Source organism: Platalea leucorodia (genome assembly GCF_965183815.1).
Source record: "Platalea leucorodia genome assembly, chromosome: Z".
Lineage (NCBI taxonomy): Eukaryota > Metazoa > Chordata > Aves > Pelecaniformes > Threskiornithidae > Platalea > Platalea leucorodia.
The window spans coordinates 20,036,188-20,051,872 of NC_138858.1; the positions used below are offsets into that span (position 1 = coordinate 20,036,188).

The following is a 15,685-nucleotide window of genomic DNA, read 5'->3' on the forward strand; positions in this document are numbered from 1 at the left end:
TAGCCCAAGATAATACTGCTCTCTCTCAGACATAAACATTCAATACAGGTTAAAATGTGGTGTATGCTAGTTTGAGATTTATGGTTACGTGTCTCCGATTATCGTGGCAAGAGAGCCTGCATTGCCATACTGATATTTGGGTGTCTACTGCTGTCATCATCCTTTTGTTCTAGAGCAGCATGGTTCAGCGCTGCTTTCCCAGGCGAAAGCGGCCTGCTTCCACCAACGTTGGCTTTGGATCAGGATTTGGACTCTTTAAAGGCTTTGGAGTTTCTGTTGTTTGTAGTTTTAAAAGCATGTTTTCAGATCCTGCACCAAACTTTGGCTGTGGTACTGTGTGCTCCTTCTTTCACTGAAGACACTGTCAAAGCTCACATTGATTTCAAAGGAAATATTCAATTCAAACCACATTTCCAATGAGAGTGCTCTACATTACGAGGCAGTTCCTAAACTCATGCAATCTAGGTTCACTCTGACACAGCTACATCAATTTCCATTATCCAAGGATCTGGTTGTTTCCAGACATATTAGCAAACCCATCTCAGTGTGGATTTTTATGTTACAAATATATCGTCCAGTCTGGACTGAATGAGGGACTGACAGTTCCTACAACACTCTAACGTAGATAAGTTACTCTCCCGGCTGAAATGGGACCGCTTCCTCATGCAAGTAAGAAACAAAGGACTGGGCACCAGAGTAGTGTAGGATGTGGCTGCACAACCACTCACTGAGGGTCCAAGTCTTCCCTGCATTGGATCAGATGAACTCCCTGTGAGTTGCAGCTGGGCCGCAGCCAGCGGTGAAGATGGAAAGTACAAAGGTCCGTTTGCTGGCCTCTGTCATTGGACCCGCTCTTCCCCAAGAAATGCAGACATCGCCTTAATGGCACCAAAGTAGCTGCTTTACAGAAACACATATATTTAAATAATGCTAAGCAGCTTCTTTCATTTCAGGACCCCCTCTAGAAATCTGTATAATTTATCAAGCTGCTGTTTCTCCATACATAATTCAACTTCGGAAATGCACCTCAATACAATATATATCTGCAGTGTCTTGGCTAAGTTATTCACAATGTATAAACTGAAATGCTGGGTGTTTTCTCACTGAAGAAAGGCGTATTTCTCTCTGAGGAATTGTCACCAAACTTCCAAAAACCAGAAAATGACTAATGACTAACATTGGTTTATTTAATTCACACTGGTGTGCTCCTACGCTATTATTATTCTTGTGATTCAGGGGTGTTGCTTTCTATCCTGGGATTTGTTGATGTGCGTTTCTTTCACGTTGACTCCACGCCAACAGTTTCACTCACCCAAACTGTCCACTGAATTCAGTGAGAGCTTTCCCAGCCTCAGGCTGCAAGAGTCAGCCTCTGGCATTATTTAAATGAGGAAGGTTGAATTGTGTTGGTTTTTTAATATTACTGTACATTCAGAAATCCACAATACATTTCTCTGTTCAAATACTTATCAAAACAAATATCAAAAATCATATACACTGTACAGTCTATTTTTAAGTAAACATTTTTCTCATGAAAAACAGAATCACAATTGGCCTTCAGAGGTTACATTTTCATATGCTATAGATCTACTTTGTTCTTAAAGTGTGTTGTTGCATATTCAATAATCTGTGAGAAATGCATTCACTTGAAAGTCTTTATAAGTGTAAGTAAGTATCAGCGAGGATTTAGCCATTTCATTACCGGAGAGCGAATAGGTTTCTCCTTAACAAATTCTTCTTTTACAGAATTGCCATCCCCTGATGCCATGTCGTTCTCTGAAAATATACAAAAATAAAGGTGGATTTCATGAAAACAAGGGAATTAAAATATTGTCTTGCAGCAATGTTCCTGCTTTTGGGAACACTTCAGAAAAACTTTAGCTGACGATTCTTGCAGGAATCTGCCTGAATGCCTCCAATTATCTAGTTGCAAAATTTCTGCCAAATTATGGCATAAGCCAGATGTTTAAGCATAAGGCAGGTGATTTGAGTTCAGTTCCCAGTTCTCACTGTAACACTCCAGTGTGACATGGGACCAATCAGCACATCCTCAATAGCTACAGCAGTAAATTAGACATGCCTGGGGCTATTCCCTGACTGAAGCCAGCTGGCATGGAATAGCCTGGTGCATGCCACTAAAATCTCTTACTCTCCAAAAAAAGGTAAAAGATATCCAGTTTGTCTACCAGAAATGGTCCTTGGCTGACGCTGATTCCTGAGCTGTGGCTGAGGTTGTTTGGCACGGCTAGCTAGGCTGGGACAAAGCATGCCGGCTGCTGCCCTACTGTTTGACCATGAAGGTGGTCAAATTGCAATACACAGGAACACACTCTGGCACTGTTAAATTTACTAGGGTATATGTAGCCATAATATCTTTATAAAATATACGGGCCAGAAACTGGCCTGTTTAAAATACAGAAGCATTCACAGCTGTTTTAATTTGCTGAGGATCTGTCCTAGATGCTATAGCTACCTCTGAAGACCACTGTTAAATGAAACGCCTTGTGACCATCCCATGCAGTACTACCCACAGTGTCCCTGGTCTACTTCCAGTGACAGACCTCTGAGGACAGAAATCAGTGTGAAACTTTTGCATGGGTAAAAAATACGATTTGCTTCTATGGGGTCAGGATCTCATCCTGGCTGGGATCAGACAAGCTGCTAAAGATTGAGGCAGCAGAAGGTTTGGGACCAAAGGCAAGGGAGGGAGAGGAAAAGGGAGGAGGAACTGATGAAAACAGGCTACGTGGGAAGATTTGGAATACAGGCTAGATACAGAAAAAAGCAAGACAGGAATATTTTTTTCATGTTATTTCAGCACCCTTGGTAATAAACAAAACCTGGAAAGGCAAAAGAGCACAATCGTACAAAAATACAAAAGGATCAGAACTGATCCATGTCGCAAAGTCTTTTTCAAAGATTATTTTAAATGTGGTATGAGCATAAGCTGAAGAAGTTTGCTTCTGTCTAATTTTCTTTAAATTGGGGGAAAGATAATGCATGTATTAAGACAGCATATATTAAGCATGGATAGCTTAATATAACAGGAGAAAATCCAAATAAGACACAAAAACTGCAGTTGGAGGAGAAATAAAATTCAAAGACTTTTGAGTGAAATCCTAGAAAAGCTCCCAGTAGGTCTAGGATTAAATCTTTGGTATTTAGTTAAAATCTTTACATTTGTATTGCTTTAGATTGGTGTTTAAATTTAGAGTGAACACTGTTGAGGCAAATATACCTCAGTATCATCAGGTGGAAAATAAAAGGGGAAGAAATTTTAATCACAGCTTTAAAAACTTCACTCATCTCTCCTTCCTGCCTCAAAACCACTCTAGTTTCTCACACGTCTTTTTCTTAATTCTGGAAAGATCTGTTACAGGCTTCAGACATAATCTTGAAAAGGTAAGAACTTGTTCCAGAGATACTGTGATAAACGACTACAATAAAACATTTCATAAAACAGTTCACCAACATCTGAAAATGTATAAAGTTCTGTTTTCATGGAAAAAAGTTGTTATTTTTACCATATATTAGCTAACAGTAGTAAATGCGACGTAGTGAAATCCTGTTCTACACAAAGCAGCTACATGCATCACATCTGAACTGACTAATGCAAATCCTAGCACAGCCTCCCATTGGACAGGTGACATTGTACTTCTAGCACATGCAACAGCTGCCAAGTATTTCACCCGTGTTAGGATTTCAAAATGTTTTTACCATGTGTCACAGCTCACCTAATTCCTTGCCTTATGTTAAGGGAGCTGCCAATAAGAAAAATAAATGTACCTTGCATTGTTAGCTCTTTGCACAGCTCCACCAAAGTACACATCACTCACACACAGAGTACACAGCGTGGTAGCAGATCACGTACAAGGTGATTTCTACTAAAATCAACTGCCCCATGAAGTCTTACCTGTGTGTGAAACTATTTTTCGTCTATTTGGAGGCTTTGAAGCAGACAGCTGAAAAAATGGGAACTTCAGACACTTGCCGGTTACTCTGTCACAGATGCCAGAGGGACAGTTGCAGGTTTTCCTGCATTCCATTCCATAGGTACCATAGGGACACTCTGAAAAAAAAGCAATATAGCAAAGCACTCCTCAGTGATCAAAGTCAGCTGACAGCACTCTTAATAGCTGGTCTGCTTATATTCTTAAAAGTGGAAAACCTTTGAGTGGAGGTCAGCTAAACCTTAACTACGGGATTTCAGCATGCCAACTGCTTGTTAAAAGTATTTTCTAGTTTTAACAAACGTTGACACACATTATATACATGATTTCTTTTCCTATAACTTATGTACAATGTGCTATCGGTAATCCTTCTCTGAAACACTCCTAGTATTAACATGCAAATTAAAGGCAATATGAATATGTAAGTATGTAATCATAGAGGATGTAGTTAAAGGATTAGCATCGGATTTAGAGAAGACGATGACTTCAGAAAGTTCCTGAATTCACTATTTTGGCATGGTATTATCTGGGTTACATGACTGTCATGATTTAGAGCTGCAACGTGTTGCTGGCGCCGGGCTGCTTGTGGCAGGGGCCACTGCGCATAGGCTCGGTGGAGGCTCCCGCCCGGACCCTGAGGAGCTATCCAGCAAACGCATCCTCGCCTGGAGACGCTCCCAGCTCTTGGGGAAGAGCCTTCCCCTGTGCGACAACTTCTCATACAGGAAAGATCTGCCTTCCCATAGCAGACAGCAAAGAGCTCACCTACATCTCCAGCCTAAATAGGGAGTATGCTCTAAAGGGATCACTCGCATTAAGGTGGCTGCCAGCTTATACTGCATCTGGTCACTTACTGCCCCAATTCAAATCTCCCATCCCTGAGCAAGCTCATAGAGAAGCACCAAAGGGCAGCTGTCAGGATGGGACCAAATGTTTTTTAAAAAAAATTGTCAGGTGCAGAGGATTTGCCCCATCCCATAGCTGGCACATACCACATGCTGGTTCATATAACTTCCCGGAGGGTTTAATCCTGGGGTCACAGCCCTTGTCTTCCTCTGCCTTGCTGTTGAACAGGGTACCTTTCCAGGACCATAGCTGAAGAGATGGAGACAAGGAAAATCCAGCTCCAACGTTCCCTTTCCAAATCCCCAAACAAGAGATCATCCCAAGTTTGAGATGTCCCAGGAGAAAGGTCTTTACGTTCAGGCTGTCTTTGCCAACCCAGGGTGCATGGTCACTTTAAATGGCAAGTCCTGAAGAGTTTCCTATTGAACTCCTAAGAGCAGATGAATGACCACTCAGGGCTGGACCAAGGATCCATCCAGCCCAGGCTCCCACAAAACACTTACGAAAGAAGATGACCATGGCAAGCACAAATGATACCTCCACCCTCATATTCTCCCCCATTTTCAGCTCTGGGACCTCCTGAGCCAGACATAGTTTCTGTGCATATAACACCCCACAACAGTGTTATCCTTCTCAGTTTGTCCACTCTCCTCTTGAATCAATGCAAATATTTAGTTTCACCATACAGCCTAGGCTATCTGAAAATCAGACTAATGCCCCAAAATGAAACTAATATTTTACAGTTCTCTGCATGCCCAATGGGTAAGCTTTGGTAAATGAAAAGCATAGGAAAATCAACCAATTCCCTGCTAGGGACTGCACAGTGAATCCCTCCAGCCTGGAGGACCTCACTGAGCTTCCCCAAACTCCCCTTCCCAAGCAAGGACACTCTTGATCTGGTGTTTGTCCACATAAAACAAAATCCTGCCAAAGCAAAACAGTTTTTGTGTGCACAGTCCTCCCTGAGGGATGAGCTGAGAGCACACACCACATGGAGCATCAATCTGCCTGCTGCAGGTGCTCAGCTGCTCAGCCCAGGGAGCTGGGATACAAAGCTGTGCACAACAGCATGGAAAAAAGTCTGAGCCCAAAGCACTTGGCTCAGTGTGGAATAATCCTGGCATTGATGCTGCTCTTCAGATTTGACAAAACTGAGATCTGAGTCAATTTTGCTGTTAGAAGATTTTGTTCAGCAGGAGCCTGCTCCTAAATAAATTGCAAATAGCTCCCAGTGACCTAAAGGAAGCAAGAGCGGGTTCTTTACTGGGACAGTTAGACGTCAGGTTTAGAGGGTATTTACTAACAAAAGGGCAGAGCGCCAGTATTCCTTAGTCTGTTTTGAACAATAATGACATTGCTACTGATAATAATATGATGCACTCTTATAATACTAAAAGTACTCAAAAAATTTCTCTGAAACATATACTGTCCATGTTTTACCCATTTTAGAAATAAGAAATGGAAGAACAGAGAGTTCAAGTCATTTTTCCACAACTTCTAAGTAAACCAGTCACAGGCAGCCAGAGAGAATTTAACCATCTTGACTCTGAATTATTACAAACATGGAACTTATTAAAATGAGTGATCTGGCATCACAGATATAAATCGATGTTTAAAATAACAATATTTGGTCCCATACTTTGCCTGATAAAAGTCACATACATACAGAAAGAGATTGTACTATCTCAGAGCTGAGATGAAAAAAGAAAAAGAATTAGAAATTACATCTATAATATTTAGTGTAAATAAATATATGGGGAATATAAGCCTTAAATACCAATTTAGAACTCTAAGTCAAGATATGTCTTTATTGAAATTAATGAGAGTTTTTCCACTGACTCACTGGAAAAAAAAACATTTTCCTTTATATTTTCTACAGAGCTTCCAAGATTCAGCTACAGGGATTCAGATCTCATGTCCCTCAATGTTTCTTTTTTCCCGTTTGAAGTGTGCTATTGCAAAGAAATTCCTATGAGGACAGTGAAAAGTATATAATCATCCAAAGAACTGTTAAAAGAATTATAGGTGGTATCTCACACTGCAGTAATTTTTAATAAACTGAAGATCAGTCAACTGTCTCAGTAAAATACTTTCCTGGTGGGTGCACCAAAGATACTGTCTTTATGCGTAAATTTTAATCTTAGAAATAAAAGTAGTATTTTGGGTTTCACCCTCAAATATGCACATGAATCTGATTTTAAATACCAATGTAAATAAGTGTGTGCTGTATGTGACTCAGACTGAATGATTTTTGCAGCATCTGGTCCTAAGTCATTATTTTAACTGAGGCTATTAATACTCCTGATGTTTAACTGCCAAGACATCTCCATTTTTAAGGAAGTTATTCAAAGGCATACCTGTATCTACTTACTGAAGTGGTACATGAACACAGGAAAATTCACTGCATTCATACTTTGCAAAGCCTTTTAAAAAATTACTTATTTTAAAAACTTTCACCCTACTTCTTAGTAATTTAATACTCCTCTCCTTTTAAAGATTCTCCTTTTTGCATGGAGTGAGGATAGCTCTTACATGAAAAATGCCATTATAGTCTATGATGACTAAAGAAATCAGCATGCAGCATACCTGGAATAAGCTGAGAGCAGTGCCTGGCTGCTCATCTCACAGTCAGCTCCTGTTCTGCTATTCCCATCTTTCAGGCAGGGTCTCTGTTTGCCTCCTCTAACCACATCCCTAGGGTAGCTGAGCACCTCAAAGGCAGGACTGAATTAAACACAACAATGTCCCCAGGCACTCAGGCAGTGCTGTTGTCTCCATCTCCCAGACCCCAGAGAGAGCACCCGGTCCCTGGGCAGGCGGCCGGCAATGCCCGAGGGAACCTCACCCCAGGGAGAGCCTGGCAGGGGCAGGGACCCTGTGACAAGGTTGGACTCACAGGATTAAAGTCTTTGCAATTTATAGAAAGCCACCCACCAAATCAGCGGAAGGATCAGGACTAGTGCCTGGGTCAATCAAAAATTTCATCTCCGAGCACACCCCATCCGTATTTCCTCACATATGTCCCCAAGTCTAAACAGTAGTCTTACATTAATAACCATGTCCCGCCTACATGTAAAACCTTTTAATACCAGCAGGTATTTTTCACTTTCTTCTTGGCTAAGGGCTGAGCTGGAAAAATCCCATTTTAGACCCTTCAAGCAGGAGGCAAGCTCTATATGTAGGCTGCTGTCAAATTGCCACAGTGGGTGCATGCAAAGTGAATATTGTTACCTTTGCAGATACCAAATTCATCACCAAAGTCATCCTCCTCAGTGTAAAACTGGCACTTCAGCCCAGGACCACACTTGACACCATCCATACCCGAGACCGTACGATAGCAAGTCTCCCCCAGAGCAGCTGCACACACTCTGCAACAGCCACAGTCATCCAGCACCGTTCGCTTACAGCGCAAGGTGCTTTTGCATGCGTTACTGTCACAGGGCTCGGGACAATCTACTGCATATTTCGCACTCCAAGCAGTTCCAGCGTGCATGGGCATCAGGAGGAGTGTGAGAAACAGGAAGCCCTTCATGTCTTGCAGGGATAAACGCTCCGTCCCAAAGAGCAGGCTTTAACGCTCAGCCTGCTGGTGCCTTGTGCCGAGGGAAGCAGCAGTACAGAATCCAAAGTGGTAGCTGCACACATCAGCCTACAAGTTTATGAGCTTTATACAGTGTGTTGCCCACATGCTGCACCGTCGTCAGCTTCCTCAATCCGGCAGCGCTGCTCCTGCCAGCCTCCCTTGTTTCAGTTTATGAAATCCAGGATGAAGGTTGGATTAGCACTCTGCTGCCATCCAGGAATTGAAAAGCCTGAGCTGATGTAATCTGTTATGTTTAGTTGGTTGTTTTGCATGAGGACTAAAAACTCTCTCACATCCGTCTCAAATGCTCAAGGACGTCTGCCAAAAGAAAAAAAAACCCACACACAACCAAAAAAAAAACCCAACCCCGAGTAGGTTGCATACTTTCCTGCAGGACAGGGATCACTCTGACACTGGACACACTGCTGACAGGACAGCTCTGCCTCACTAACACAGCTCATGTGGCCAGAAGAAAATCACACTGAAATCATCTGACTGCTGAAAGAAAAATCTTTAAAAGAATAAATCTTTGCGTTACCCTTCAAAGGGACATGGACAGTTACTTTAAGGAACAAAGTGAGATCATGCCATTTAACAGCCGAGCTCAGATGTTTCAGTAGTGTTTTTCCTGCCTGCATCGAAATGGTACTTTTTAATCAGTATTTAGGTGGAGATCAATTAAACATTTCACTAGAAGATTACTGCTAGAACTAAAAACAGGTCAGACAGAAAACAGCATTTTGTGGGATCTTCCGCAGGAAGTTCAGGAATGATCAATGAGCTGCCCCGGCCTCGCAACCAAAGGGGGAAATCCCCATCCATCACCAGTACTGTCTGCACAGCCTTAACATGGATCCGGGGGGGCTGATTCTCCTCCCCTTTACACCACTTCTATCCTGCTCAAACTCTGCGGGATGCCCTGATGTTGGTCTTCAATGAAATCAGGGTAAATAAACAGAAAATAAGTCTCCATTTCCCTTGACTTTATTCATGGTGCCAGAGCCTTGACAAGAAACAGCAAACAACCGAAGAGTTCAGTGAAACAGATGAGCCACCAGAGAGATGGAAATTTCTGCTCTAAAGAAAGATCCACAGGAAAGGAAAAAGGGAATAAAGCTAGCCATAAATAAATCTCTGAATACCAAAAGTTGCTGCCACTGAAGTTAGTGGGAATTGAATCAATCTAAACTTGCATGTGACCAGCTTGCCATTTGGGAATCCTGTGTCTCAAGTGGGCTGAGGGCACTGCCAGCAGGCTGCCAAATAAAATGAAGGGCTATGCTGGAAATACAGGAGAGCAGGAAAGCCTTTTCTTCATGAATACAAATGTGAATTAATAGATCCAAAACAAAAAGCTTAACTCTTCTCTCTTGTGAAGAAGATGAGAAAACCAACATACTGTATGTTGCATTTGGGTAGGTTGTTCATATACTTCTGGTATTTATGGGCATAAGAACCTGGATAAGAGAGCATAGCATGGCATAGCTTAGCAGAGAAAGAGAAGCACAGAGGAAGAGAAGAGAAGAGGATATATTATGTTTAACACATTTCAAAGGGAGACTACATTAAGGCAAATATTTGCAGGCATCCGTCTCATACAGTATATAATTACTCGAAATACAGTTCTTCTAATCACAGTTGCCAGCCGGCAGATGTTTTCCTGCACTAGCTCATGGCTGTTTTCACATGTAATCTTGGACCAATCAGTGAACTTAAAGTGTAAAAATTAAAGCATTAGGTTGAAGTCTCATACAAACCAACAAAGTGCTATTGGTAGCCATGAGGTGACAGCAATGAGCAGTAGCAGACAACTTCATCTTCAAAATCCAATGCAGCTACCCTCTGGGAAGTGAAAGGAATACTTCAAACATGGAAGGGAAGATTGCAGCTAAAAACTGAGGCGCAACAAAAGTGCAAGGTTACAATGAGCAGATAAATTAGAAATGGATGTGTTGTCCCTGACCCCATCACAACTACAACATGGCAAAAGCCTGTTTAAAAAAAAAACCCTGAACCCAACATCTCCCTCATAGTTCACAGGTCAGCAGAGTAATGTAAACCACTGCCCATTTCTGCTGGCATTAGGATCAACTAAAATAATTGACATTGGTTTATATTAATAGGTCAGGCTGTAACCCATGGGGCTGAGGAGCCTATGTAAATCCCACTGGCCAGTCCCTCAGTGGCAGAGAGAGGCTAAGTTCCGTCAGAGGGCCAGGGAGCACAGCTAAGGGCAGTAACCGTTTCAGTCTCCTGGCCAAATCTGCTCGCAAGGGTGAAATAGCCCAACGAAGCAGGTTGCATACTTAGTGTGTGAGACTTCACAGGTCTGCAGCAGTAAGGAGCAGGAAGGCTCTCCCTGAAGTCCCTCCCTTAAGTTAATTCACTCCTGCCCTTAAATTCAAACCTGCTTGCTCACTCAGAGGAGCAGACCCATCCACACGTGCACTTAAGTGTTTATGCCTGGTAGTAAACACCAGCTGGTAAAATCCTGTTCTGTAAATACATTTAGGAAATGCTCCTTATATAAAACACCAAACAAGATCTTAAAGGGCTGCATTTCATGTTTGAGTTTCTCACAGGGAAAACGTCCTAGGGAGATGATAAATAAAAAAATTGCACACAGATGTGGTGAGGAAAATAAATCGTAAAAGAAAACAGCACACTCCCGTAGCAACTAGCCAATATTATTTGGAATAAGATGGAAACTGTATTCTGTGCTTGGAGCTAGGAGCCAAAGTAAATTATTACAATGGATCAAAAAATACGTGTAATAGAAGAAAACAATATGAACAGATAGAGGTCTGGCTTATACATGAGTATCATGGAGGAAATAATGATACGATGATCTTCCACAGAGTCCACTGATTAAGTAGTGAAATAAATCCAATGTCACTCCCTCTGTTTTTAATGTTTCTTTGTTGTTTTACCTGTTGAATCCATTAAGCTTTTCTTTCCAATGAACAGCTTGATCCTGTAAAGCCCTGAACTAAGCTCTCCCTTGAAAACTGGTGCAATGGGAATTAATGAAGCTTCCCCAGCTATCAACAGCAGAAAATTTGGCACCATTATTTAACTTGTACAACTATGCTTTAAATGTGGAAGATTTTCTGGATCAGAGCAGATCAGTGCTAATTATTTTTTTTTCCAAATTTACAGTATAAATTGTCTTGGTGCCAGTTTACATCATAATTACATCATCTTATATAATGTTTGGCATTCCTTCTAGAAGCAGAAAAGGTTTCAACCTTTATAGGGAATGCTTTATAGGGAACTGAGCAATCACTGGTTTAGTATCAGTGAGCTGTGAACTGTTTCCAGCTGAATACTTCAGAGCACAAATTTTCTAGTTCTTTTGCAAAGAACCCGTTTCTCAAGCAAAAGCAGCTTGTGTGGGGGTCTTCAGGTTGTATTTATGCCCTCTGAAAAGTTTGGCCCCACCTGTTAAAGATCCCCATGAAATGACATACCTCATGATACATGATTAATCTGTGCTGGTACGTGGGAGCCGTCTATTCATTAGGCCAATACTCTAAGGCTTTGCTCGTTTTACTCTTTAGATAGAGAGAGTATCATTCACTTCAGTTCTTCTGAACTTAAGCATTCTGGCCACTATCGTTATCCAATCTTTTGAACATGTAAAGTTGGGATAAGCAGGAAGCATTAATATCTCTTTAAACATAGGAAAAGGTTTAATGCATGACCCTTGTTGCTCATTTCCAAAAGGCAGTCCCTAAACTAAAAATACGTTACCGTACATTCCTGAACAATCCAACCTTTTCCCAGGCTTCCTTTACAAAAAGCCGTAAGCACAATGCTATACGAGAAGCAAAAATTCAAAGGGAAACACCGAAAGGAAGCTGAGCTGCAAAGTCCAAAATGAAAAGCCAGAAATAGGAAGTAAAAGATAAGAATCAGGAAAGTGAGATAGCAGCAAGGACTCCCCTTTGTATGATTTCTTTTCTTGTATCTTTTCAATGAATTGCTAATTACTCTTTGTTTCGACTGTAACATGGCAACTCAACTTCACTCTGGTAAAAATAGATGCTTTGGGACATTTCCTACTTGCTGAAGGCAAGAGGTGTTTACATCCTTTCTCCAGGCAGACCAGGTGCTACGCAGAGAACTGGGTAGGCTGGCTACCTATGCACAGACTTCAGGAGCTACTGAAGAAATGACTGGATAGAGTGGGGTTATCTGCAGAGAGCCTCAGGAACTAGAGCCATAGACTGTTTGGAGCATATTAAAAATATACTTGCCCAGAACTCCACATAAAAATATGTGGCATGTCCAGCTTGGGAGCTAGAAGCCAAACTGACTGCAATTAACTTCTGCTCTGAGTTTCCTCCCTGAGACCTATGGCCATAGGAATGGAGCTGGGCACATTTCAGGTCTCTGCTACTGAGTCCATGTGGGACAGTCCTGCTCCTCGATGGGTTGTGGTCATGATCTGGCTCTGACTGAAAGATCTCTGTACTGTGTCATTCCTGCACGGTGTGGCTATTCCCAGTGATCTTACAACCACTGTGATGATCTGCATAGCAGAAATCACTGGCTTTCCCTCAATTAATTCATGAATCGACTAAAATAATTCTGCTGTGCTTGGAGAACGCGTTCAAAAGACAAAAAAAATCAGAGGGTGGTAGAAAAGCTCTGCTACATGGCAGGGGTCAATTTTCTCCAAGGCAGGCAAGTTGGATTTGTCACACACAGTAAATAGGTAGTTGATATAACTGAGGAAAAATGATGAAAAAGTAGGTGATGATTCTGTTATGCTGAAGTCTTTTTTTTACTACTTTCAGATCATCTACATTTGCAGAGGAAGAAAGGAGATTCAGTGCCCAAGACCTTTAAGATCTATATTAGAGAGTTTCTTAAAAGTACAAGAAAGTCAAATACCTTCTCTCTACTTCAGAAAATTTACTTTTCTGAATACAATGCTAAATTTGACTGATCACTCACAGCCCAAACGAATGCTCTGCCATTACACCCCCCCCTACCTTATCAATAGTTTTGTCAGTAGCTGTTTCTTTTGTGAGACCTTTTGGTCCTAGGAATCTAAATCACCATGATTAAGCCATACGTCCACCTAGGGGAAAAAAAAAAGGCATTCCATACAGAAAAATATCTCCACTATTTTTCACAGTTATTGATTTTCAACCATTTGCCAAAAAAATAAAAAGACTTTTGGGAATGATCTTCAAACATTCGGTTGCTTTATCAATAAAAGAAAACAACATGTGAATGATGGTTCTTTGCATGTTCTGCTTAGGTGCTCAGGTGCATATATTCTGCCCATATGGTACGCAGTCTTAATGCTGGGATAATGTGAAAGATATTTTGTCTCTCACTAGTTGACATAATTAACTGGTGTAGGAATACACACTCATTTCTCTATTGCCATGCAGCCTGTGCTCTCAGTAGTTTTCTGCAGAACTAGAATAAAACATATTAGGCTGGAACAAGCATTCTCATTAGTTTTGTCGTGACATTATCAATAAGACAACGGTCAATAAAATGACAACTATTGTGAATTTTATCCTTTCCCTACTTAATGCAAATGGTAATTGTACTCTGACCCTGTCAATCCTTGATAACTAAGCCAAATTCTCATTTGAGAAATGTTTGTTCTTGGTACCTGTGCAGAATCTCAAAGTGCACCATTTGGTTTTCAAATCCTAGATATAAATTTTAGAATCAAATATTTTAGGATTGGTGGGGAGTATCCTTTTTCTTGCAACTCAAGATGATTTTGATCTCTGGTCTTTAAGGAAAAAAAGGTGGCATCTCTATAGACTCTTACGGAAACAGAACCGTATCTTACGTATTAATGTGATTTCTATATTTCTGTACTAAAACGTGTTTTTGAAAATCTTGTTGCAATTAAGCAGTGCCATTGTCTTGCAACATTTCTGCAAAAGTTTTAGCTATGCTTTATATATAGTTTAGACTTGACTAAGTAGCTATTTCCTGTAATGAATGACAAAGCTATTAAAAGCTCAGCTCTTGTTGTACTCCATGGGTTGCTAACAAGAAAATCTGTGATCATACGTGTGAAATGTTGAGTTGTTTGAGTTCGGGTTAGGTGTCCTCATGAGCTAATATTTCCATGCATTCTTTGCAATATCACCAGGATAATAATTTGAACTAATTCATCTGGATAAGCAAAATGATCAAATTTATATCCATCACCATTTTTCTTTAGGAAGAAATCTCTCTTCCTGTTCATAAGTACCCATCTTTGAAGCATAAACACTTTCCAGACTAATGAGATGATCCCAGAAAGGCTGTAAGAGGACTTCAGCATCTCCCAGGTAATAAAACTTCAGGGAAGATCCAGCCAAAGGCTGAAAGGAGTAAGGACACTGACGGGAACTATTAAAGAATTTTCTGCAGTGTTACACATGGTTTTTTCCCTTAGGATGAGTGGCTGTTTTATCCTAGCTTCTCTCTGCTACACAATCTCTCCAGCTCGCCCTTAGTCTTCATTATGCTGGTTTTCTTCACTGCTAACATTTTCACCTCTTTACTTAAATGTCTTCTCTCTCTGTCTGATTTATATGCAGCTGCATTCTTCACAAGCCTACTTATGCCACACACAAAACACACCCTAAAAATAAGAGTGGAACAAGACTGTATCCCTTCAGCCCATCTTTATTGCTTGCTCTTGTTCACAGTCCTCACACTCTGTCCATCTTGTCTACCCAGACTGAAGCCTCTTTGAGACTTTGGGCTAACTGGTGCAGAGTCTTCTTCAAGGAGACTTTTGACAGTTGGTCTTCGGGCATTTCCATGCTATATGCAATTGGTATCTACTTCAGTGAGCAGGTTTGGACATGAATTAATATCTTGACTTCCATGAAGAAGACACCAGTCAAGGTCTCCCAGAACGATGCACTTGGAGGCATCTAGCACAGGTCCATTTGTTTCCCCAGGGCATCGACAGGATTTTCATGCATGCACATGCTTCCTACATCCTTTGTCCTTTGCCTCATCAATCATATGGCTGCATTTTCAAATATTTGAACTCTTCTGTTTTTTTCCCGGGGTACACATATTGTGGGTGAACGCCGACCTCAATGACATAAATGCTTTGCCACTCATTTTAGTAGGGCCAGGATTTCACGCAATACTTTCAACGTGTTATGATCTCTGCTGTAAAGAAACCACAGCCAGTTCAAAGCTTTTTGTGTGTGTTTTTTACTCAAAGTAAGGAAAGGAATGTTTGCAAACAAGGTCTAATTAGAAAGCAATGAGAGGTAACAGCTGCATATTGCCTGTGATAAGTTTGTGTTTCATTAAGCAA

The 15,685-nt window shown here is 41.1% G+C and overlaps 1 protein-coding gene across 1 annotated transcript; it reads right to left on the reverse strand.

The window, feature by feature from the left end:
* Window positions 1-1,675: 1,675 nt before the first annotated feature.
* ESM1 (endothelial cell specific molecule 1) lies at window positions 1,676-8,331 on the reverse strand (the record flags this gene model as incomplete). Its single annotated transcript, XM_082335884.1, has 3 exons — window positions 8,028-8,331; window positions 3,914-4,069; window positions 1,676-1,776 (listed from the first exon to the last, which is right to left on the reverse strand). The coding sequence occupies exons 1-3, from the start codon at window positions 8,326-8,328 to the stop codon at window positions 1,676-1,678; spliced, it is 558 nt and encodes a 185-aa protein (XP_082192010.1). The 5' UTR covers window positions 8,329-8,331.
* Window positions 8,332-15,685: the final 7,354 nt, after the last annotated feature.